Source organism: Puma concolor, chromosome D4, assembly GCF_028749965.1.
Source record: "Puma concolor isolate L17-30 chromosome D4, mPumCon1.1.hap2, whole genome shotgun sequence".
Taxonomy (NCBI): Eukaryota; Metazoa; Chordata; class Mammalia; order Carnivora; family Felidae; genus Puma; species Puma concolor.
This window is the reverse complement of record NC_141679.1, coordinates 26,000,521-26,026,156: the sequence shown is the minus strand read 5'-3', so window position 1 is coordinate 26,026,156 and position 25,636 is coordinate 26,000,521. Positions and strand designations below refer to the sequence as shown.

Below are 25,636 nucleotides of genomic sequence, written 5' to 3'. Positions count from 1 at the left end.
TGAAAGGGGAAGCAAGGAAGTCAGAGGCTATCTAGCACGTTTATCACTTCTCTTAATTCTTCCAAACGTCAACACCCAATCCACACTGTGCAGTGAAAATGTCGTGTGCTGAAGTAGTTCCATTCCTCCAACATTTAAGCATCTCAAGTGCTCAGAGCCAATCTAAGAAACAGCGACTGATGGCCACTCACCGAAAGATGTTCCCGACCGCTTTTGTCCGCCACATCTGTGGAAGGGATTTCGTTACTTCTGTTCGTGGTGTCCCCAATGTCATTTGCTGCAGTCCCATAATCTTAAATTGGAGAAATGGGAAAGAGAAGGAATCATGAAGTTGTCACTAGGCTACCAACAAACATGAGGTCACAGTATGACCCAGAAAAATGAAGCAAGACAAATCATAAACATAAGATTCCAAGCCACTGTCAGCCGGCTGGGGGATAGGGTCGGGGGGGGGAGGGGCGGTGCACGGAACACGACCCAGCTCTTGGGTTCAAGCAACCGTAGTGCTGAGATTGCATAATGCTCACATTTTACACAACCCAGATCTTTCCATCACTGGTTTGGCAGTCAAATTCTAAACCAGGTTTAGGGTTTTATTTTGTAGGTAAGAATATACCCTTTTTTTGATGAAGTATAGAATATAAATATGAAAAGGAATCGATCATCAAAGAGTCATACATTTATTGATCTGGAGGGGTCTTCAGATATGGAATCTAACTGTCAGCTTTATGGCCAAAGAAAGTCATCTGAGCAGTTAAATGACCAGTCTAAGGTCAACTGGCAAGAAGGTGGCAGAACCTCAACAGGAACCAGCCTTGACATCAGCAAACACTGATTCCAGGGAACATGCACCTTATTTGGGTAATAGGCAACCACTCAAGTCGGGCTATGGACTGACTGAGCATTGACGTGAACTTGGGTACATGTAAGAACTTTTGTGAAAAGGTCTGACTGGGGGCACCTGGGTGGCTGAGTCGGTTACGTGTCTGACTTCAGCTCAGGTCATGATCTTGTGGTCCGTGAGTTTGAGCCCTGCACCAGGCTCTGTGCTGACAGCTCAGAGCCTGGAGTCTGCTTCCGATTCTGTGTCTCCCTCTGTCTCTGCCCCTCCCCCACTTACACTCTGTCTCTGTCTCTATCTCTCAAAAATGAATAAATGTTAAAAAAAATTTTTAAATAAAAAAAAAGGTGTGAACTGTCCACATTTCAGTTTCAGAATTAATAGATAGGGAACTGCACCAACAGTGTTTAGCATTGTGAGAATATGTTCTCACATCACCATGTCTCAAATGTCATTGCCATCTTCCGAATCAATTTTAGTCTACACAGATCAGGATGGAAATAAACAATTGGTTGTGTTGTGTTTGTGTGTGTGTGTTTGTGTGTGTGGGGGGGGGGTAGTGAAAGTTTTTATTAGTAATATTACATGTAAAGAGTCATAGAACATTTTTGATAAACTTACTGCAAATAATGTTGCTTATCAACGTTTGGTATTTTTATTCTAAATAGATCTGGTGACTGCAATTTCCATCTTACACAAACAACCTCATTAAGTCAGCCCCAGCCACACTTTCCTAGGGAGAACTATCATGCTGGCCTTGGGGCAATAAATTTAAATTATATTTTGATGAGCCGAGTGTTCCTTTGAATGTGAATAAAAAAGTAACAGAAAAAGCATTTATTTTCTGCTTGCTGTTCCAGTCTTACTCCAAAACTACTATTACCATTTTCATTTTAAATAGACTAGAACATTAATTTCTACCAAACACTAAGAGATATCATCTATTTGCTAATTTTTGACCTCTTTATATTCTAATGAGCCACTCATACAAAATCAAATCATTAAAGTCTCTATAGTTTGATATCACGATATTTTTTGGCCCAAAGATCCAAAGTGGGACCGGAAGCCAATGGGAAGATAGCATTTTTAAAGTCTTGAACTTACTGGAAAGGAGTCCAAAACATTATTTTAAAATGTAAAATCACAATTCAAATATACCTCTCTGTGATACAATTTGAGATACTCTTTCTTTAAACTGAATGGGGACAAATAAAAACAAAAATATGCAAATCATATGCACAAAATCATCTGAACAACAACTTGAAGGAAATACAGTTTAACATGCATAAAACAGGTAAAGATAATATGATTCTCTAATTAAAATTAGCTCAAGTTAAATACACACACGTAACAAACATACAAATATAGGATCACTTTATAAAAATAAAATGTCGATGTGTACATAAAACTAAAGAATCGACTATTGAATATTTAATGACATTTTAACCAAGGTAACTTTTAATCAGTCTTAAATTTTGAGACAAGTCTTGAAATTGAGCTTGCCACTTCCCCCAAACAGAGGCAAGGCCTCCTGGTCATGAAGGAGGTCTGGAAATCTGTTAAAGATGGATTTTTCACCCCTAGTCAAACATCCCTGGCATCCCATTAAATAGCAAAGTACAGAGGAGAGATCCAGCTAAAAGCTAATGCAGTCCACCTTCTGGATTCTCCCTTTCCACATTCCTAAGAGAACCCCATTTTATTCAAGGCTTCACTGACATTCTCTGAGGAAGCCGGTCTAAACTACAGGGATGGCTCCAGTTAGCCAAGGGTTAACCATTCCCTCTTAGCAGCAATGGAGGCAAGAATGGACCATGACCCACTGGGTCGTGAATCAGATTCAAGGAGGACTGATGGAGATTTCTGGGAAAGGTCCCTTTCTTCTGGAATGCTTTCAGAAGCTCTTCCATTTCTCCCAACAATGCGAGCAACAGCGGCCCCTCTGCCGGCATCATCTTAAAACCATGAGGGAAACCAGCCTTCCGCGAAGTGGGCACAGTGTGCAGGGGGGGTGTAAAGATGAAAAAACTTGGGTACCTGACGACATGGTTGAGCTGCTGATTTAACCAAACCTAAAAACATGCCCTACTTTTGAGGTTCCTGTTTCTGAGCCAAACTTCCTTATTATACAAGAAACACAATTCTGAATTGGGTTTACTGTCAGAGCCAGAAACTGATACACCTCCCTTTTCTTGGTAGTCATGGCTTTTAAACAGGTAATTAGTTCCCAATTATAGAAACAAAATGTCTGTTACAGTGGAATGGATTCACTACTTCCAAGAACAGAGCATGAGAGAGAAAATGCTATTTACAAGCACTGTAAATACCAAGGGAAAACAGCCATCAATATTGAATGATTTTTGAAATATTGTGGCCTATGTAATGCTTGAAGTGTATATTTAACTGAGCTTAAAGGTCCTCTTTTAGTTGATTCATTTCATCTCAGACAAACATTTTGAAACAAACACAAAATAAAGACAACAGGATAGCTACCTTCATAAATTACATCAGGATAATTTGGGTTGGCACCTAAAAGGCAAAACAAAGCAAAGATTCGTAAGTATGCATTCAGAGTTAATACTAAGTATACCCACTAAAATGGGTTAAATATATATCGAGGATTTTACAGTTGAATAGGTTGTTTTATAGGATGGGTACACAAAACCTGAAACTCTTGGTTTGCTCCTTGTTAGCTGTTTCCCTCCCCAGTCCCCAAAGCCCCCATCCCTTCAAAACAAGAAAAGAAAAGAAATCACTATAGCTGGACAAACTTCAGCGATCAATGCGTTATGACCGTTTCTATTATACCATTGGCCATTTTCACTGCATTTCTGGTACTTTTTTTCATTCCAGGGACAGACCATCTCCACACCATGTTCAACAACAAAAGATAAAACCTCTGGTGGTTTGGGTGTTACTTGCAAAGTGTATTTTGGAAGGTCTATTTGCTTTCACAAACATGTTATTAACCAGCCTGAAATAATGATACTAATGCACAGTTTTGCTCTCTACTTGGTGTTTGGGGGGGGGGGGTTGCCAAGGCTTAATAAGTAAACCTTTTCTTTGCCTTTAATATAACACAGAAAAATATATATACTTTCTCTATTGAAATGATTTATGTGTAAGAGATCACAAATAAACGTTACGTTTGTTATGTCAGGGACAAATGCAAAAGCATAGCCACTTAATTTGGGGGTGGGGGGAGATTCTTTAGGCACCAAGACGATAGGAATACTCAGTTTTAAAATATTCCCGTGAAAATTTGCAAAAACGTGTTGATTTTTTTTTAAATCTACATCAACAGGAACTGGTGACAAAACCAGCTGTTCCTTACTCTCCAATCAGAACGAACTGGGTCTCTACATGAAAGCCTACTTGGAAATAAAATTAAAACTTGATACAACCTTTACGTGATTAGGAAATAAATTTCCAATTCTACTTCCTCTCCTTTTAGCCTTCACGTACTTACTTGTAAACTATAAAGCTTATTCAGGTCTCATTTCATTTCTAAACCCTTAGCAGAAAAGTATCATTTCAGATAAAGGGGAACTTGAGCCAATTTTCTGTTCGTGTATTAGCTAGGAAATAATCATAAGTTTGTCTAAATGAAGAACCAGATAAACACGGCCCTAACATTCAAATCAGAATTTCAACACAGTTCAACTCACAGAATCTGTAGTTTAGCAGGGGAAACACTAAGTAGATGGTTGTGCACGTCAAGTCAGGGATGCTACATACTGCTGAGCATTCCATGCTTGGTATAACTCTAGGGGGCGCCATTTAGACTATACTCTATGTGAACCGAAATTGTGCAGCGCACAACCAGTGCCACATATGAGTTGGCCCTGAGTCAATACATGCAAAGTCATCGATTCCAGTATATTTCAATAGTATTTTGAGTTTCAGTACCTCCAACACCACTTCAAAGTACTCTTGAGTTACAATTTGTTAATATGTATTGTCAGAATTGTTTGTAGTGGATATGCTCTTCCTGAGAAGGGCCTTGAAGGCTGCCTTGCAATTTGAGGGATAATTCGGTGGATAAAGCAGCATAAAATCCCAATGGTAGCCCTGGTGATGTCATATGCAGGGCACCCACCCACCTGCAGAAATCCTTTCCCTTTGCAAAGTCCTGGGAACAAAGGGTGTCCTATCACTGTGACTATTGCATACCCCTACTGAAGGAAAGGTTATGTAATCCCAAGTGAGCAAGTCATTCTTTGAACTGCTCGGTAATCCATTACTTAAGAAGATCCCACTCTGTGCCCTCAATATACAGGTCTGCACCTGCAAGGGTACCTGTCCACCAGAGTCCACACTCGCCGTCTAGACCTCACTTCAGGACCCAGGACCCAGATTTCCTTCCCCACACACCACACACACACACACACACACTTCCGAGGACTAGCTAGCTTTTTCTCCGCATCTGTCAGCCCACAGGTGGCCACACCATCAGTCTGAGCACCTTCTGACCCAAGACCCAGGAGAGGGGTGAGGGCCGAGCAAGGGCAGGTGAGCTGAGGTGTCCATATGCACCCTCTTTGCCTCTCATCTACCTCTCACCATATAATTGGAGGCACAGGGCAGGGGCTATGACCAGGAACCAGCTCTACCAAAACCACTATGTTCCAGCATGGAAGTCCAAGAATCAGGGAGAATTTGATCTTCAAACCTACCCTTCCAGGTCATTATAAACATGTATTTTCCAAGGTAGATAGATAGAACCTATTTGATTTAGCAATTCATTAACTTGACTCATATTTTTAAAGTTATTGAATGCAAGTATACAGACTTTCATTTGTACTACGTTGACCCACCATCTCGGACTCTCTGAGACTGAGGACATAGTCTGTCCAAGAATGGGGGCTTTCCCCAGACATAGGACTTTTGGTGTAAAAACTAGGAGTAGTCAGTCACCCCGATTTGTCCTAAGGTTCTCAGGGACCCCACAGAGACCACCTTCCTTTACACATGCAATCCCGTAAGAAAGTAAAAAGACTGAGGATTCAGAGTCAGATTTATGTAGACCACACATTGGAAGGGCTGCAGGGACTGTGACTGATATACAGGTGTAATCAGCCTTGTCAGAGAAAGGGAACCCCCCTATTACTCACACAAGGCCCCCAGGAACATCCAGAACATCAGATCAAGTCAAGGCAGCAGATATCAGGTATAGAAAAAGGATCTGGGGTGGGCTCAAAAGTAAACAGGTTAGCCCATAACCTGGAAAACTGATCTTTTTCCAGACTTAGAATTCGTATCGGTGGATGCCTTTCCTACCAAGTTCACCAGCAAAACCGTTAGGTCACATCTACACTGTCAGAAGACTACTATATTTTCCTAACTTCATTTTTTCGAGATGTATGAGAAGTACTGTCACTTTCCTTTCATTGTCAGGAATACTCAAATTTAGCGCAAGATTACAAAACTCACGAGAAGACAATGTGGGAGGAACAATAAGGTGTTCCCCCTCCCCCCCGCCGCCCCGCCAACCATACCATACTGTGTCTAATGAAGGTCCACTCGCTACAATAAAGAAATGTCTCTGTGTAAAAAGGTTTAAGAAGCTGGTGCCTGGGAAGATACACAGACCTAAAGTTTATGAAAAACAAGGGTCACGGCACTCCAGCTAATCCCAGCTCATCAAACAGAATTTTGCTTCTAGCAACTTCTCAGTCAAGTTAACCTCCCGTGGTGTTTATACTCCAATTGTAGGGCAGTTGTTAACATGATGTTAAATGCAGACATGGGACAAAGTTACCGCTTCTTTCTTAGACTTCTGGCAATGGTCATATTGGGAAAATATCCTGCCATTTTTAAGTCTAATTTCTAAGTGGCTTAAATATGTTCATTATATATCATTATGTATAAGGGTAAAAATGCCTGTTTGAGATATTCAGGACTAAAAGGTGGACGAGGAAAGGCAAACAAAAGCTGGCCCAGAGAGAGTGAATGACTGGTGAATGAGTAATGTGCTTGCTTACACGGGGCATCTGAGCAGAGTTCTGCTTCCTTGAATACCATCCCCATAGCTCATCAAGCAAGAAATCTCAGATTTAGGCAGCAGGAGGCGGCATTAAGCCCTAAAGCTTCATGTTGAAAACCACCGGAATAAAATATGGGGATTTCCAGAATAAATAAATAAATAAATAAATAAATAAATAAATAAGGAAACTCAGGGACTCCATCAACCCCACTCCATTCCAGACAAGCAGCGGGCCACTTTCTACCCCCGTCCCCCCCCCGCCCCCCCCCCCCCGGCTGGCTCCAGTGTGGAAACAGCAGCTACTCCCCAGCCCAAAGAAAGTGCACGCCAGGCACAAATGGTTGCTTGTCTCATGTTCCAAGTCCATCTTCTGAAGAGTTTGTGGAGCGTCGGCAGACGCTACACTCATTTGTGCTTGGCCCTTGACCTAAGGCGTGTTGTCAGGATTTGGGGACCACTACTAACAGGTGCAGCCCGAAGCACTCCCAGTGAAAACCCTGGGGACTGTCCTGTGGCCACACGCACTCCAGACAGAGCTCCAGATGGCGCGTGTGATGTCTGCACCTCCACAAGACAGACCTCAGGGACGTTAAAGGTTTCTAAGCATGGATGATACTGTCACTTTCTCCCCAACAATATCAAACCAAAGCCCCTCACCATCCTCCATGCTAAACTGCTTTTAAAGAGAGGGCTTTGGAGCTTCTATATTCTAATCTGTTATAGCTCATGAGTAAATCTTCTGACTCCATGTAAGTCTTTATGAGTAAAACTCCATGGCTTTTTAACTGTTAAGACTAAGGAAAAGCACACATGTAGGATAAAGAAAAATTGTGGAAGGGCAGGTAGGCTTCCCTTTCCATCCCACTGCAAAGATGGAAGTAATGATGGAGGCCAGGAGACACATCTGTTTCCTTCCTTTCAGCGTTCAGTTTCTCTCTAATGTCTTAAAAAAAAAAAGAGAGAGACTTCTCTCTCAAATCTATTTTCAGACTCTGCTTAGTGTGATCGTGAAAAATATTTCAAAGGATTCCATACGATAAAGAAATAGCAAATGATTCGTTCTTTTCAAATCAACCGTCCCGTCCTTGGTTTGTCAACAGTGTTGTGTAACTCGTGGAAGTCCCTCCTTCTGACTTCCAGATACCTCTCCTCTTCCTTTTCTGAACGGCAGGGCCCCAACACACTAGGGGTTTGGATGTCCGGGTTTCATTTTTGGCTGAACCACTAACGTGCTATGCAGCATCAGGGGGTCTCTTCACTTTTCCTGTGACAAAGGAATGTTCCATACCTCAGGAGAGGATAACAGCATTGGCTCTGGCAACCCGTCAGGAGCTTTGGGAAGCATAATTAATTAACATTAGTACTCTTGAGACCTAAAGAACTATTTAAGTATAAATCTTAATTATCACGATTATTAAGAGCCTATAGCCAAACCATAGTCTTCTCGGTTATTTAAGACAGAAAAGCAGGTCAAACTTTCCTTTCCTTCCGCTCCCAGGACAAGAAACGGGTCCCGACAAAGGGCCAGAGAGCGAGTCGTGGGGGGGCTTTATATTTTCTTAAAGTGTAACATTTAGAGAAATTTCCTCTCCCTACATTCTTTGGCCCAAGTACACCAAATCTAAATCTGCCAGTTTGGGGGCAACTCTAAGTACTGCAGAGAGCTCCAGTTCATCCAGACGTCATGAATCTCTTGATAAAACAGCACGAATGAGAAGCTGTGGGGAAAAATCTTCCAATATTTATAGTTTGCTCCCGACGCACACTGTGCATAGGAGGCAAGTGCTCCCGAATTAGGAAGCATAAGTCACTCACTCCCACTGCTTGTGTGAATGAGCATTCTTGAGCTGTGACATTCTTCCTGAATGAGTGGGCCACAGAGACACTCTTTATGTACTGCCTGAAGACTGGGAAGCTTTAGAGCATGGGTATTTTATCACCCAGTGCTCGGGCTAGGCTTGTGCCAAGCCTAAAGTATTAATCACTCGGGGGAGATTTCGATAAAAGAATCTACCCTTGAACAATCAACGTGTTCACGATGATGGAAATAGCCGACCTTGAAAATTCTTGAAACTCACGCCGGCTGATCCCAAGACGCTGGCGAAGGCCCCACATTTCTTCCTGGTGACACTCACAAGTGATCTCTCTGCCATTAATTTCTGGTCACGGTTCTACTTGAAAAGACACACTCACCACTTCTAACCTTCACCCAGTCTTCACGCACACCTTCGTGTTCCCGAGAAGGCTTTTCCAAGGACAGCCATGTAGTGGATCAATTTCATCTTAGGTAAGTCTTATTTCTGTCCTATCGGCTAACTAGCATACAGCAGAATTTTGGGAGACTCCCCAGAGAGTCCCGCGTTCCCTCTGTGAGTGCCGCACCAGGTTTCTCCTTTATCCAGTCTCCCTAAGCCTCCTGAAGCCAACACATTGAATTCATCCTACCTTTTGCCAAACCCAATTAGAGTGCATCTCTGTGCACAAACTCTTCTGTATTTTTATCATTATTACTCGTCGATATCCACAAGGAGTCAGTACAGCCATCTTGGCAGATGCCTATGCGGTCCTTCCAGTGGTTTCCCCCAGGTTCCGCAGGGCAGAAGGGAACCCCCCTCACTAGGCAAAGTGTGGTCCGGGACCTGCAGCATCAGCTGGGAGGTGGTCAGAAATACAAAATCTGAGACCCTTCCCCAAATTCATGAGATCAGAATCTGTGTTTTAGCAGGATCTCCAGGAGAGCTGTATGCTCACTGAAGTCTGAGAAGCCCTGATTTATAACTCCGTGAGAAGTTTGACTGAAGTCAAAAGACCTCAGTGGGCATAGAAGATGGCCATTTTACAATGAAACATAAAGCAAACCTAAAAAATAGCTAGATACCCAAACACCGAGGGGGGTGGGTACTCTCTGGCAGTGACCGCAATAAACATTAGGGGTGAGGGCAGGAGACGCCTTGTCCCCGTGGCATACCTCTGAGGGGGAAGGAACTTGGACACCAGAAGGAGCTTACATTTTCCTACCCTCTCCAGGAACCAAACTGTGACTTAGTTTTCTCCTTAGAGCGCCAAGTCTAGAAAGTTCGTGTAGTCAAGTGGCAGTCTTTGAGGTCTTCTCTGGGCAAGCCTGAGCCTCTGGGTAAGGGAGGACAAAGCAGTGCTGAGAGAAAAGCAGTTCTGGGTAGAAAGTTTCTCCCTAATGGCCGCAGAGGACAAACACAAAGCGAAGTGAGGAATGGGTACGTTGTTAGTGATCTGCTCAGTGCCCACTAAAGAGAGAATAACACTGCAGAACTCACAAAGGAGATGAATGAAAGCTGGACCCATGTCCTTTGAAACCTCTGCTTCACACTGAGACTTTTGAGGTCCCAAAGAAGACAGAAGGTGCTCATTCAGGACTTACACAGAAGTTTCCACATAGCCATGGGGCCTCCACCACAGCACTCTGAGAACCCAAACCGGGTTCCCTGCAGGCAGAAGGCTCTGAGGCCAAGTACCTGCCTCCTACCAGAGAAGGTGAAAGCAACCAATGGAGGCAGGATGCAGGTGGCATTTGCGTTCAACCTATACGGCTGGAGGTGTCAAGACGAGGGACCACGAGGGCTCCCCGTGGACCAGACAGAGGTGGCGTGAGAGAATGTCTGTCCTGACAACAGCCCCCTGGAGGAGCAGAGGGATCTCAGCAGCACGAAGCTGCATTCCTGGGTTCTGAGGAAGGAGATGCTTCCACCAGCTGGAATAGAGACATGTTTGCTTCCTGTCACGGACTCCCTGGAGAGAGGCCCGCAGAGACAGGAATCACCAAGATCCCACAAAACGATCCAGGAAGGTCTGTGAATCAGCACTGAACACACGCCCTGAGCACACCTGCCTGCCACCTGTCCCCCGTGCCTACTCCCTTCTACTCAGGTAACAGAGGGCCTGAATTCTGCTTAGCCAGCTCTGCAATCTCCCTCCCGCACCCCATCCCCGCCTCTCCACCCCCTCACCCCCCACCCCACCCCCACCCCTGGACACACACACATCGTGCTGGCCTGGACTGGACTTAAGTCCAGAGTTTTGACTTCTAACTCAGATAGGACATGCTATTTCTCAATTGAGATTTTTGCCTGCAATCTAAAGTGACCAAAGGATTGTCTGTTACTCAACAACGAGCAGAAAAATCTCACTTGGGTCAGGGCTCTCATCCAGACCATTTTCACCTTTGGTTGCACACTGGAGTCACTGAAGACCTTAAAAACAGAAAATGTGAAAGCCTGAGCCTCGTCCGGGAGCCACTGAATCAGAATTACTGGACATGGGCCCTAGAAATGTGTGTTAAATAATGAAATCACAATTAAAACTCCCCAGCTGATTCTAATGTACAACAGGGAGCCGGGCCCTAGTGTTCAGGAGCCAGAAAAGATTATTCTTAGTGAATAAATAAGTGTTCCAGGGACAATGGAAAATAAAAACGAAATAAAATTAGTTTGATTGTTACAAGCCGCGTTCCTCAGCGTGTTGAAAAAGATAAACGCTATCGTTCCCTAAATTTCATTTGGAAACTACAAGTTGAGTTTTGTGCTTTAAACGTAACCCAAAACTGACCTGAGCGGAGTTCACTTCTAACCGTGGGATCCAAAATGATCAATCTGGTGTCTGGAGTTTGGGAAAGTCTTTCCTCCCTTTCTCAGTCACCGGCCAGGTTGCCAGTGATGAACAGATGGGAAGGCACTGGCTTTGTGTCTGGGGCCCTGCTGATACCCGAAGGTCTGAGAACACCTGTCCTTCCTCGTTAGCACCCTGGCTGGGTCTGGTATCGGAGTCTGCAAGGTCCCAGCACTCTGGAGAGACACTGTAGGGCGATCTTTACCGACGGCCTCACACCCTGCGGGTGACACCCTCTTGATCTGGCTGATGCTGGCTCCAGGTCTCTCTGCCCATCCTTTCTCCACGCAGAAAGCAGGAGAGTGTCTCCCACCGCATCCACGGTTTCCATTGCAGGCGGTAATAAAGGCAATCGGGGCTGTAACTACATTCTTCACCAAAAAGCTCACCAACTTTTTGCTTTAGGGACTTTTTTTCTTTGTCTTTCTCTCTCTCTTTTTTTTTTTTGAGTTTACTTATTTATTTTGAGGGAGAGAGAGTGGGAGAGGGGCAGAGAGAGAGGGAGGAAGAGAATCCCAAGCAGGCTCCGTGCTGTCAGCGCAGAGCCCGACATGGCTCTAACTCATGACTGTGAGATCATGACCTGAGCCGGTATCGAGAGTTGTATGCTCAACCGACTGAGCCATCCAGGTGCCCCTCTTTGTTTTTATTTCTGTTTTAATTTCTTTCAACTCTGTTCACTTTCTATCTACAAATAGACAGTGAATTCCTTTGCAAGGTGACTACTCCACAAAAGTCCCAGTTCTGAGCTGAGCTGCCATTTTAATTCTCCTGGCTGCATATGGAAGAGTAACCCTACTTCACTGATCCCAGGCTGCCAGCTTCCTCATAAGCCAGTTAACTTGCAATGCAAAAAACAAAATAGAAAAAGAAAAGAAAGAGAAAAGCATCTCATCCAAAAAAAAAAAAAAAAAAAAAAAGAAAGAAAGAAAAACTGTAGCTGAAGCATCTTATCAAAAAGATTTGTAAAAAAGTAAACTTCTTACCAATTACTATGTGACAATAACAGAAATACTGAAATACTGAAGGAATATAGACCTACACTTGACTTGTCATCCTAAACTTGTAGACTTTAGGCCGGCAGGGAAATATATATAGATTTGTTATTTGTTTATTTTTCTTTAGTTTTAAAGGAGGGTAAGAGGGAAAGGAAGCAATTCTTTAAAAGGCCATTATCTGTATGCTATGGTTCCAAATCTCATAAATACCAAAGATTCTAAAACACAAGCCAAGTGAGGTCAATCTCTAATTGGTCACACTGGTTTATGGCCCACTAGGGCCATTTATATCCACTATCACCCTGGACCAAGGCTCTTTTATTTCCATTTCATTTATTACTCCCCGATAGCTGGTCCTTGAGTAAATACTTAAAGAGGAAAAAAATCATTTCTAAAAGCAGATATCTCTATTTTAAAGACTTGACCAAAACAAGTAAACAAACAAGAAGAAGGAGAGAACAAACATCTTTATAAAATTAACCTCAACTTTTATTTTTGATCAGTGATGATTTCCTTTAAAGGGAGTATTTGAGACACTAAGTTATTCTTGTACCAGAAATCACTTCTTTCCTATCATTAGTGAAGTTAAAACTAACAAAAGTGAGCCATAAAAAGGAGGCCACATGGATGAGAAGAGTTAAGCTCTACCAAAGACTGGCACCATACAGAAATGTTCCAAAGAAAAATACATCAAACCTCTATGTTAAATAGAAGTTACTGGCTTCCCCCTGGAAGAACTGAGCATATATATCAAAGCACACAAACCACTTCTAAAACTTTCCAATGCCAGACCCTCACCCTGAATCAAGTTCACCTCCCAACGGTTTCAAAAGGCAGCTGCTGGCAAAATTCAAATCAAGTCTGAAGTTTAGTGAATAGTAATGTGCCAATGTCGGTTTCTTACTTTTGACAAACATACCACGGTAATGAGAGATGTTCACGACAGTAACAACTGGGTGAGAGGTGTCCAAAGACTCTGTATTGTCTTTGCAACTTTTCTGTGCATCGAAAATTACTCATAAATAAAATGTTTATTGAAAAACAAACATAAAGCAAGTGTCCCAAGCAGAATCTCTGGATTTAACGATAAGGCTGTATTCCCCGAAACACACAGGAAGAAAGAGAGTAATCTAGAGATTTACTACAGCAAATGTAGCCAAGCAGCTCAACTCTCAATTAAGAGGAAGATTTAATGGAAAAGACAACTGCCAGGGGTGTCTGGGTAAGGCATCCAAACACAGCTTGTTTTATGTGCTCCTGAAAGGCTCTTTGTAAATCAAACTCACATAATTCAAATAACATTTTGAACATGCTAAGGAAGTTTGTGCACTTAAAAAGCTATTTAATACACACCAGTGTAATGACAGACTTATTATGTAATGGGCACTAACTACATTCTCACTACTTGCTGAAGGGGGCTCCGTATGCATCATCTCTGTCCGTGGGACTGCCCTCTGGGCCCCACAAGCACATGCTGCCCACGCCGCCCCTGCCCCACGGGCCGCCAAACTGCTGTCTTCCCTTCCCACTGCCAAGCCATCTTTGTGTGGCCCTCACGAACTGAGAATTATTACAGCGAATTCTACTCATGTACAGGTCCCAATGTCCAAACAGGCCTCGGCCTCCACAGTGTCATCCAGTATCTGGGCAACAAGACCCAACAAGTAAGAATACTCCACCGGACAACAGCATCAGAAACAGATGAATGCACGGCAATTGTCCCTGCTGTTGCTGGGGCTCACATTGCAATTTGCCTGCTGGCATCCCAAACCATTGGTCAGATGGGAACTATTACCTCCTAGAAAAACAATTCAGGATCTGATAAATGAATGACACCACTCAGCCCAGGTAGGCAAAACATTCTAAGAAACTGGTTTCTCGTCCACGGTGAGAGGGCAGGATTCTGAATTCCAAGCGGGTAAGGGGCTAGAAAATACATCTTCAGTAGTTCATGAGCCAACCAAACACGGTTCACCTACGTACATCTTGCATGAGTTTTGCCATGATGGGTACAAAATGTCACTGAACACTTGAGATAAAAATAATGTGCACATCACACTACTGTCCAAAATGATTCATTCCCCCCGCCCCATCACTTCCCTGGGAGTATGAGTCCCTGCCCCTGGACTTGGCTGTGGCCCTATGGCTTCCTCTGGCCAGTGGCATATAGCCTGAAGAGACCACGTGCCACTGCGGAAGCTGGGCCTTGAGAAGCTTTGCCTATTTCTAGTTGCCCTCCTGCCATCGGCACTTGCCACTCAGAAGCAGACCTCCTGTGTGGCTGCCATTTCTTCACCTGCACCCCAGAATAAAGGCATATGGAACAAAACCCCAGCTGACCCACAAGCAAATCTAAATAATGGTGTTTTCAGCCCCTGGGTTTGCAGGTGGTTTGTTGAAGGCATGATGTTGTCAATAGTTGAGTGATACACCCTATCCTCTCCCCGGATACAAAAGCATCAGGTACTCACCATCCACGATTCCAGGCCAGCCCATGAAGTGAGCAGAAATCTGTTTCTCATCCTTCCCATACTCGTTCTTGGCTACTAACTTGTAGTCCCCATTGTTCATGTGAGTAGGATTATCCAGCTGGAGGCAGCCATGGTACTCCGTGTGATTGGTAACATGGATTTTAGTACAGATGTACTTGGACTCATTCAGTATCGCCCCGTTATAGAACCACTGAAGAGCTGGTTTGGGGTTGCCTTTCACAGTGAATGGAATGCACCAGTGGTGGTCTGAGGTTGGAGATTCGAGAAATGTGATAGTTGGAGCAACTAAATTGAAAAAGAGAAAGTTAATAGCATCAGAAAGCTCAGAATTCTCCCCATCTCCAGATATCTGTGTCATCAGCGGGGGGATCTTATTCAACGAACTGTTTGGTTTAAGAAAATACAGGACCAGCGACTCTGGAATCCAACAATATTTTGAATCACCATCAAGGCTGATCGAACTCCCTACAGACAGCTTCAAAGAGACTCTTTTCCTCATACTTAAGACCCACGAACCATAGTCGTTTTCCAAATTTCGCAGTGTGAGAACCAGCTCCAAACAGATCGCAGAGATTTCTGACAGCAGAAAGGGTTCACTGGAAGTCAACTTTGGTTTCTAATACATATGCTTTGATATTACGTAGATTCATCACCAGAAAGCTGAGGGCCACTGTTTCTGCAATACTTCACTCAACAACACAAATAATGAAACGACTTTGGAAATCTTGCCTGCAGCACGGATCTCACACAGCTTATCTAAAACGGAGCAAACTGACCAAGGGCGGGTACTGCTGCTGCCAATGCTGATTGATTATTATAAAGTATGATCCGCTGGTACTTTTCACTGATTGCCAATAGCAAATGCTCTTTAAAAGTATCACATTTCATGACAGTACGCTGCACTTTTGCTAGGATTTCAGAAGTCAATGTTTTGATCCTTTTTAAATGTCTGGGGGTCTGTCCAAACCTAGACAAACAACCTAGAGACCACTTTAACTTGAAAAATAAAGCACTTTGGGGAAACAAACACTCAAGTAGCATTTTTAAACAGAGTACTTATCCTGAGTGAGGGTATTTGAAATCCCCCATAATTGTTTATTTTATTGTGGTCTGACTTTGACAATGATACAATTAAGGACTAGAAAATACCTCCAGAGCCCTAAGAGCATCATTTTTCAGGTGAGGAAACCTAAGTCCAGCGAGGGTAAATGACTTGGTCAGTTTTAGGGAGCGAGACGGATCTGGAACAAGGATCCGGGTCTCCTGACACCTAACCCCGCAGCCCTTCCGTCCTTGCTTTGCTTCCCAGTTGTACGTGTTCATCACACAAAGAGGGAGAAAAGTCACAACTTGCTAACAAATACACTTTGACCAGGCTCACTACCAAGCCTATCTCAGTTGTTAAAATTATTCACCATTTATTCCTTCTATTCTTTACCTAGATGGTGATAGATAAGGTCAACTCTTCAGACCATGGTGAACACCACAGATATTAACTGAGAGGACTTTGAATTTGAGCATCCTTATTTGTAGTTCTGTGTTACAAATACAAGGACCCCAGTGGGGTAGGGGCAACACTTACCTTCCTCCCACCAGCCCAGGCCCCCAAGCCCAGGGCCCACATATTCCTTCCACCATGCTCAAATGAGCTTTTGGTGAGGTGTTGATTTAAGGACATAAAGTTGGAAGCTGGTTGCGTATGTTTGGGGATAGCATTGATTTCAGGCTTCTGGGTGGGTCGAAATGATGAGAAATTATGAGTCCAGTACCTACTAGGCACAGAGGTAGTACTGACAGTGACAAAGGACTTACAGTTGGTGACCATAATCATGCACTCCAACAATCACACACTGAATGTGCGCCACGGGTGAACCTTAGCCAGTGTATCGATACCATGTGTCTACGCGTGTATAATGTGTATTCATACACACACACGTGCACACTCGTGTTTCTCTCATCCAAACCCTGACCCAAATACAGTAACGCCTCATTAATTTATACCACGCCAGCTCAGAATTTGGAACAATGTGCAAAGTATATGTGATTTGTACCAAATACATGTTCACCCTAAACGCCACAATCTGGAATGTGAAGCTATGTATTGTGTTGTTTACAACACTGGGAAATAACACACGTATGCTGAAGAAAGATTAGTGTCCTGTATCTTAGTTGCAATGTATACAGAAATTTAAAACAATAAGAAAAATGTTCTGTGGGTAATAACAATTTTCAATAACTTATGCAAGACACCACCAACCTTCCCACAGAAACCTGATGTCAAACTAATGAGGTTTTATTGCATCGATGGCACAATTGGGTGTTTGTGAACAGCCAGCCTGATACTTTAGGTGGTATAACTTTAAATCTTCATATGGCTTTTATGGAGAAAACAATTTTAGGAATTGGTTTGGCAGAAATTAAGCTAAAACTTATTAACAAGAGAATGATAACCAGTTCAAAATATGTTCTATCCAAAAAAAAGGTTGGGGGGGGGGGGGAAGGGGAGGAAGGCACAAGAGGACAAGTTTAAGACCAAAAAAGCAGCTTAAAAGAAAGACATGCACCAGTAAGAGGGATGAGAAGAAACAGAACATGTGACAAAGGCTGATATCTCTTTAAAAACTGCACACAGAACACAGCACACACTTTTTTTTCACACACTTCAGCAGCACCCAGAGTGCCCAACGACAAATGCAGGTGTGTCCGCGATTGTTTGCGATTAAAAACATAGGCCGGTCTGATTACGTACAATGTACAGTGAGGTTGACAGAATCTTGGTCTTCTCCTACAAGATTTTCTGCCACACAGGAGATCTGCTTTCCACTGTCATCAGATGAAATGTTAGTTATCCTTAAGGAGCCCTGTGTGTGGCTCGTTTCATTCTACAAATGAATTAACAGACAAAAATAATCTTTATCACAACTGATGCTAAAGTGAAAAGATTTGGGGTGTCTCCCCCTAACGAAAGAAAGAAATCTATACCATTAGAAAAGGTTTGGGGCCAGGCAAAGGAACCAATCAGGAGCTATTCTACTTCTCTAGATTACAATGGTTTAATGCGCAATGCTGATTTAATCTTTGAATTCTTACCTACCTTTCTCCAAGGGAAAAGAGCCCAAGGAGCGCCCCTCACCTTGCTCACAGGGTCGCAAGAAGCTCACCAGAGACACAGAGACTCTAATCTAGTAGGTATACACAACGAAAATGCAAACCTGCACTAGTCTTTGTTAACTAAAAGAATAAATAGCAAGTAAATGTACATCAAACACAGTGTAAATTTCTCTTTCTGGCCCTATAAAATATTAAACGATCATCACTAGATTAATACAATCTCAAGTTCTGAGACACTCTCATCTCTCTCTGAACACAGAGCCAAACAAAAGCCTTACCATATGCTTGGAAACCAGATTACCGACATCCCAGTACAAATTCGGAACTGGATCGCCTGAAACACTGCAAGATAATGTGATAGACCTTCCCTCCTCCACAGTGAGGTTAGGTGCGGCCAAATTTGCTGATGGCAAACCTGCGGAACAACAAAAAGTAAATGGAGATACATATAAATAGTTCGATGCATTATCAAAATAGCAACAAATTGAAAACTCTTTATGCTTTAGAACTCGTAATTATTTACTTTCTGAGACTGATTTATGGTGATCTGAAAAAGTGCCAGGTTGGTAAGCTTTACAAATTTAATGTGAACCAAACAATATGAGGTAATAAGATGTGTAAACAAATTTTGCACATTTCTTAAAAATACTATTGCAGGAGCACCTGGGTGGCTTGGTCAGTTGGCGTCCGACTCTTGGTTTCAGCTCAGGTCATGATCCCACAGTTTGTGGGTTCGAGCCCCACGTTGGGCTCCATGCTGACACTATGGAGCCTGTTTGGGATTCTCTCTCTCTCTCTCTCTCTGTCTCTCTCTCTTTCTCTGCCCCTCCCCTGCTCACACTCACATGCATGCACGCATTCACTCTCTCTCTCTCAAATCAATAAAAACTTAAAAAAATGTTATTACTGCAAAATAACTTTTTACTTTAAAGAAAACTACTTTATAAAACTATGTCTTCTCTTTCACTGTTCTACAGTTGCCAATCTAGTTTTTTTTTTTTTTAATGTTTATTTTTTGAGAGAGAGAGAGAAAAGAGAGCAAGCACAAGGTGGGGGGAAGGAGCAGAGAGAGAGAATTCCAAGTAGGCTCCACACTGTCAGTCTAGAGCCCGATGAGGGACTCGATCCCAGGAACCGTGAGATCATGACCTGAGCCGAAATCAAGAGCTGGGCACTTCGACTGAGCCACCAGGCGCCCCGATAACCCAGTTTTTTATAGTCAAAAACAAAAGGGTGCAAGGCATCTATGTTTTTTGGATAAACCAATTTTTTACATTAAGTAACTCATAAACATAACCTCACTACCAGACCTCAATTTTGAAACAGATTATGGGAAAAAAAAAAGATAGTCTTAAAGCATTCTTCAGACACAAAGCCTGACCATCACAGTATTAGAATGTTCTGAAGCTATAGAAGTCATAGCCAAATATCATAAGAAAAACTGGTTGTTGTAAACTTCACGATATGATAAAAAAACAAGTCATGTGGATCTATACTTTCACATTTCAAAAGCTAGCTTTTCTTTATTGGTGCCATTATCACTTCATTAAACTATCGCACCTAGTGGGTGTTTACACTGCTTTCAACCACATGGGACTCATAGTATTTTCTGCATGAAGGCGCGTCCCAGCGAGTGTAACGATATGTCACGTCCTGCCTGTCAAGCTAGTCCCGCACTTGGTATCAAAAACTCTGCTTGGGACTGCGTTCAGCCCGACAGCTGTGTCCCAAGGACCTATGACACATCATTAACTCAAGAGTAACCCAGAGGTCAGAAAAGGCCATTCATCTTCAAGAGCTGTTGAATTGCCCTATTTGACCCACTATCTTCACAAAACTGCCATACACCCCTCGCCTACGATGCCATCCCCACTGACAAAGCCATTATTCTTTATTACTGAAACTGGACTGGAGCAAGGTTTATACAGGGTGGGTCTCAGGGTGTCCCCACCCCTGGCAAAGGACTTCCCAACAAGATCTGGCTGTCAGTGGCCTGCGTGACCTCTTCAGGACCTTTCCTATCAGCAACCAATGACAGCAATGTTGTATCTTTCACGGGGTTTCGAAAAGGCCCCTAATACTCTGAGTTTCATACTCCGAGGTTTTCAATCTCTGTCGTGCTTTTAGCTTCTGAGGCTCTTCTTTTGTTCCTGAATGGTCTTTATTTTTATGGCACCCTGTCTTTGTTTCATGGGTGCGGTATCTCCTGATCTCTTTGAGACGTCAATAATCTTTTGAATGTTTCTTCTCTCTTTATCAACACTGTTTCTCGCAACTTTTTTTTTTTTTTTTTGTATCTGTTTGTTTGGTATTTGTCTCTCTGATTATAAGTTTTTCTCAAACAGCAGGTATTGTTGGCCATTCACACATCTTTAAGAACAAGGTATGAGACATATTGTGCATTCAACTGCCAGCTTCGTTGTAGTGTAGTATTAGTGGCCTTCTTAAACTGGATACCACCTGACCTTAGTATCATTAGATCACTTTGGGACAAGGTCTGGTCACAATATTCAGATAATGCTCTACCAGTGTCCTGCCCGGAAGAGGAAGAAGGATGGAAATATCAATATTTAGTATGTAAATCCATCATTTTCTCTATGGCTCTCACAGCCTCAACCCTTTCTGGAGTTCCTGATAATCTTTGTTTGATCCTCTTTACTGAATAAACTTCCCGGGGCACCTGGGTGGCTCAGTTGGTTAAGCTTTCAACGTCAGCTCAAGTTATGACCTTGCCGTTCATGAGTTCAAGCCCCGCATCACGCTCTGTGCTGACAGCTCAGGGCCTGCAGCCTGCTTCAGATTCTGTGTCTCCCTCTCTCTCTCTCTCTGCCTCTCTCTCTCTCTCAAAAATAAATAAACACTAAAAAGAGAGAGAATAAACCTCCAGTTTTCTGCTGTGGAGGGAGGGGTGCAGTCAGTTGGAACGTATGGAATGACAATGGCTTTAACTACTCTACGAGGAACTTGAAGCACTCTCCTGTGTTTGGTTCTCCCTGCATTCCTGCTTCTTTCTGAGCCTTGTACCAGCTCTGAATCCCAAACCAAGTGTCCCCAAGCCTTTGCTGCTGCCAACCCGGTAATCAGCATTCTCAGCATTTACTTCAGTTTCTATTCATCCGTCTGCTTTCCAGCTTGCACCCTTCCGGGCCTTGTTGATTCCTCTCCCATGTTCTTGGACTTCGAGATTTATCTATTGATTCTGGAGGGATCACAGAGCCAGGGCCTGCCCTGCTGCCTGTCCTCAAGGTATGACCTCTTCCACCAGCCAGACTCCACCAAGAGAGCCTGGAGGCATCCCTTTTGGCACCTTGAATACAAACCTATGACATGAATTTCCCACCTTTTACAAATGCATGTAATAGTTTGGAAATCCTGAGCAGAAAAAAAAAAAAAAAAAAAAGGTTAAAATAGAGATTCTCAGTAGAGAATGCTGTGCCATAATCTTAATTTCTCCTAAAAAATTTAATTTAGTTTTTTTTTTTTGGTTAAGCCTAAATTTATATGATTAACAATTCTAAAAATGTTTGTTTAATTACAATAATAGTAGTAGTATTTATTGGGCATTCACTGAACCAGAAACTCTTTTCTAGTACTGTATTTTTTAATATTAATTTATTTATTTTGAGGTGGGGAGGGGCAGAGGAAGAGGGAGAGAATCTCAAGCAGGCTCTGTGCTGTCAGCATAGAGCCCAACGTGGGGCTTGATCTGATGAAGGTGAGATCATGACCTGAACTGAAATCAAGAGTCTGATGCTCAACCGACTGGGCCACCCAGGCACCCCTCTAGAGTACTTTAAATGATTGTTTCATTTAATCATTACAAGGAATCACGGAGTTAAGGATTTGTCCTCATCTGCTTAATGAAGAATATGAGTTCTGGAAAAGTCAAATACATCTTCCAAAATTGACCAAGTACCTGTAGACCTGGGATATGAACCCAAAGTTCAAGATCTTCACCACTACACTGTACTTCCTTCACAGACTGAGTACATCCATTTTAACACAGAACATAAATACCAATACGTATCCATAACCTAAGAATTTAGTTCATTTAAAAAATAATTACGTGTCTATTTGTGAAGGAAGAATGAGTCTCCTTTATTTATAGAGAAATTGTATCACCCTGTCATAGCAGTCTCCAAAGGAATCTGTGCAAAATTGGCCAAGTCTAGATCTTTTAAATGTAAAGTCTTCCACAAATGAGTAAGCATCTGACTCACGTTAATTCTAAAGCATTAATATGCTGGCCAAAGATTCAATAATGGAAAAAACAATCTGTACTTGAAATATCACTTGAGGCTTAATTAGCACAATAAAAATGAATTGGGATGCATGAACAGCCAAGGCAGGATAAACCATTTGCCAGGCACTACTTCCTGGCTTAATAAGATTTGAAATCGGCACAAGCACAGAGCAAAGCTCAGCGAAGCTTCCAACAGCTTCTAGCACTACTGTCATGGGATCCTGATTGAAGCTGCAGACGTGTCTACCTCTTGCACTCGGAGAAACCTGACTAGAGATCAGAAATGACCATCTGCCCAGCCCGAAAGCCACCTCCGTGTCCGCGTCTCTTGATGCGGATGTGTTCAGAGAGGACACACCGGCCTGCAGACCTCGGCAGAAAGTCACCAACCGCACGGTGGAAAGGCTGACTTTCTTGAGACTGGGGCCTCCCAGACTGTAATGCGTATGTGAAACGACCAGCAGACCTCATTGAAATCATTGCTTCTTTCGTGGCGCCCGGGTGGCTCAGTTGGTTAAGTATCTGACTTCGGCTTGCGTCACGATCTCACGATTCTTGAGTTCGAGCCCCGTGCCGGGCTCTGTGCTGACAGCTCAGAGCCTGGAGCCTGGCTTCAGATTCTGTGTCTCCTTCTCTCTCTGCCCCTCCCCTGCTCATGTTCTGTCTCTTTCTGTCTCAAAAATAAATAAAAACATTTAAAAAAAAAATCACTGCTTCTTTCTAGTAGGTCTAGGTTGGGGCCTTGAAAGTCTACATTTCTAGCAAACTCTCTGTTCCACAGACTACACTTGGAGTAGCAAGGGTTTGTTTAGATGATAGATGTTGGCTGGACAATTGCTCACTAGGTTTTTGTGTCTACAACTATTATTCTTAAATTTGGCAGGGGCCCGAGCAATCATCTCATCCATGGAACTTTCCCCAGAATGTGTTCTGTGGAATCCAGACTCCTTGAGATGTTCTGTGGGGGGCTAAAGAGGGAGGTGTGGAATATCTAAGATTTAAAAAAAATAAGAGCCTACTGTAACTCTGTATTGTTCTGTAACTCTGAACGTTCACTATGCGCATCACACATTAAAAGCTCTCAGAAGTCCTGCTCTAAAGGAATCATTTCACTTCCACTGATCTTATATTCCCCAGCTTTTTTGAGTACACCACTTCTCTGTGGGATCTCATTGTGGCTTTCTTACTTTTATTTGCAGAAATTTCACAAAATATAAGAGATACGCATATTTAAATATTAGATGTAAAATATATTTAAGGCTAAATGTTCATATTGATGATCGTAATAACTTTAACAGCTAATGTTTACTGAGTACTTAATGTGTGCTAGACCTCGTCTGTAATATTTTCCACATTACCTTATTTGGCATCCTAAAAACTCTTGAAAGCAGGAGTCATTAGTATCCCCATTTCCAAATGAAGTTAAAGCTTATCAAGTATCATAACTAAATAGCTAATGAGTGGGAGCTGGCCTTGACCCTCATCTGTCTCCATGGCCTTAACCAACACACACAGCCTCTTTCAATGGGCTCTCCCATGCGTCTGTGTCCTTCCATTAGCACACACTTCCAGAGTGTTGACTACAGCTCCTAGGATCACTAATTGAAAGTATGCAGATTCTCGGGGCACCTAGGTGGCTCAGTCGGTAGAGCATCAGACTTCAGCTCAGGTCATGATCTCATGGCTCATGAGTTCGAGCCCCACATAGCATTCACTGCTGTGCGAAGCTGTCAGCGCAGAGCCTGCTTCAGATCCTCCGTCCCCCTCTCTCTCTGCCCCTCCCCCACTCATGCTTGCTCTCAACAATAAATAAACATTGAAAAAAATAAATAAATAAAAATAAAGTATGCAAATTCCCTCCAGTCCTTTGTCACCATTCCTAATGGATAAGAAATGCTCACTATTAATAAAATATTAGGTAAGAATAAATGCAGGTGACCTATCACTAAAAAAAAAGAAGAAACAAATAAGTAGGGTCTCACTTCCTAATAAGTGAGGCAAACTGACCTCTAATCATTTTGAATCACTAACTCAACTTTGCAGTAGGTAACATAGGTCAGATTTGGGTTTGATTTTTCAACAGCCACCTGAAGTTAGGGATTATGTTCTTTCTCATCTTGCTTTAGTCCTCCTGAGCTCTGTTCATTCTGTGTTGGGTCATCATTCCATGCATGAAATATTCAAGGAAATTATGATTTTGTCTAGTGTCTCCTCTCCTCTCACTTTCTCTCTTGTTGGCTTATCTTCCAATCTCTCTCTTAAGCATATAGATTTCACTACCAGGAATGAAGCCAGAATGAGCCTGACCTATTTAGAAGTGGCTGCTTTACACCCAGTTACAAAAATGACAGAAAATTAGCAAAGTGACTTTCCAGGCCCAAAATGGAAATGGTGCTTCTATGCTTGTGAGCTGTGTCATTACAGAGTCAGCAACCAGGAAACTTCTAAACACAAAAACTGTGTCAGCAGCTGACAGAAAAAAAAAAAAAAAAAAAAAAAAAAAAAAACAGCTTTATTTTCCATCCTAAAAAGATAAAGGAAAACAACAATCCACTGTGTGGTTGGCTTTATTTTAGTAGACAGAACCTGATCCCAAGTAAAAGTAAAGCAAAGTAATAAACTAGACTTTTTATATGCTTTTCAGAAAAAAAAAATCTATCCAGCTAAGATGGTAAGAAAATAATGTGTTATACCAATATAACTTCCAGAGTATTGACATCGCATTTCCTTTTCATCTCCCATAATCTAACAAAGCAAAATTGCTATCAGTCTATTTTCCTGGTTTAAAACAATGAAGGACTCTGTAGGAAGGAATATGCTTAACAGACGTATGCTACAAACCACAGGGCAATAACCAAAAGTAAATCTTGTCGGTTAAGTAAAACCAATTTACCTCAAGGAACCAGCCTTCTTCTCCAGGTACCTGTGAATTGACTTTTACCATCATAAATAATATTTTGTTGATGTGTCTTAAGGAATCTCTACATTGAAAGCTTCAAGGTCGAAAAAGTTGGGAAAATTGAAATTGTCGTTATATGTAACAAGGAAACCAAAGGCAGGACTGATTTCAATCCAAGGGACCATTAAGGGGGTTTTATACAGTCAACTCCAGTCCAACCATCAAGTGAATTACCACCTTATAGTCACTGTGGGACTAGCATGTTCTGTGGTAACTAGCTCCTAGTAAAATGGATGCAGGGATTGTTTTGATATGACCCAGAGGACTATTGCCCTTCTTAAACATATTTGCCATCTACTTAGAGCATCCCATCCACTGCTAACACTTCCTGAAGAAACTCTCTTCCAGAGATTTAAATCATAATC

General features: G+C 42.5%; 1 protein-coding gene across 4 annotated transcripts in view; it reads right to left on the bottom strand.

Moving 5' to 3' along the window:
* NTRK2 (neurotrophic receptor tyrosine kinase 2) overlaps positions 1 to 25,636 on the bottom strand; it is a 338,909-nt gene that overhangs the window by 271,745 nt on the left and 41,528 nt on the right. For all 4 annotated transcript variants that reach the window (XM_086685110.1, XM_086685109.1, XM_086685111.1 and 1 more), the window contains exons 6-10: positions 18,348 to 18,484; positions 17,708 to 17,840; positions 14,938 to 15,243; positions 3,335 to 3,370; positions 192 to 292 (exon numbers count right to left, since the gene is read on the bottom strand). In XM_086685110.1, the coding sequence (XP_086541236.1) occupies positions 192 to 292; positions 3,335 to 3,370; positions 14,938 to 15,243; positions 17,708 to 17,840; positions 18,348 to 18,484 (713 nt within the window). The remainder of the gene's footprint in view (positions 1 to 191; positions 293 to 3,334; positions 3,371 to 14,937; positions 15,244 to 17,707; positions 17,841 to 18,347; positions 18,485 to 25,636) is intronic.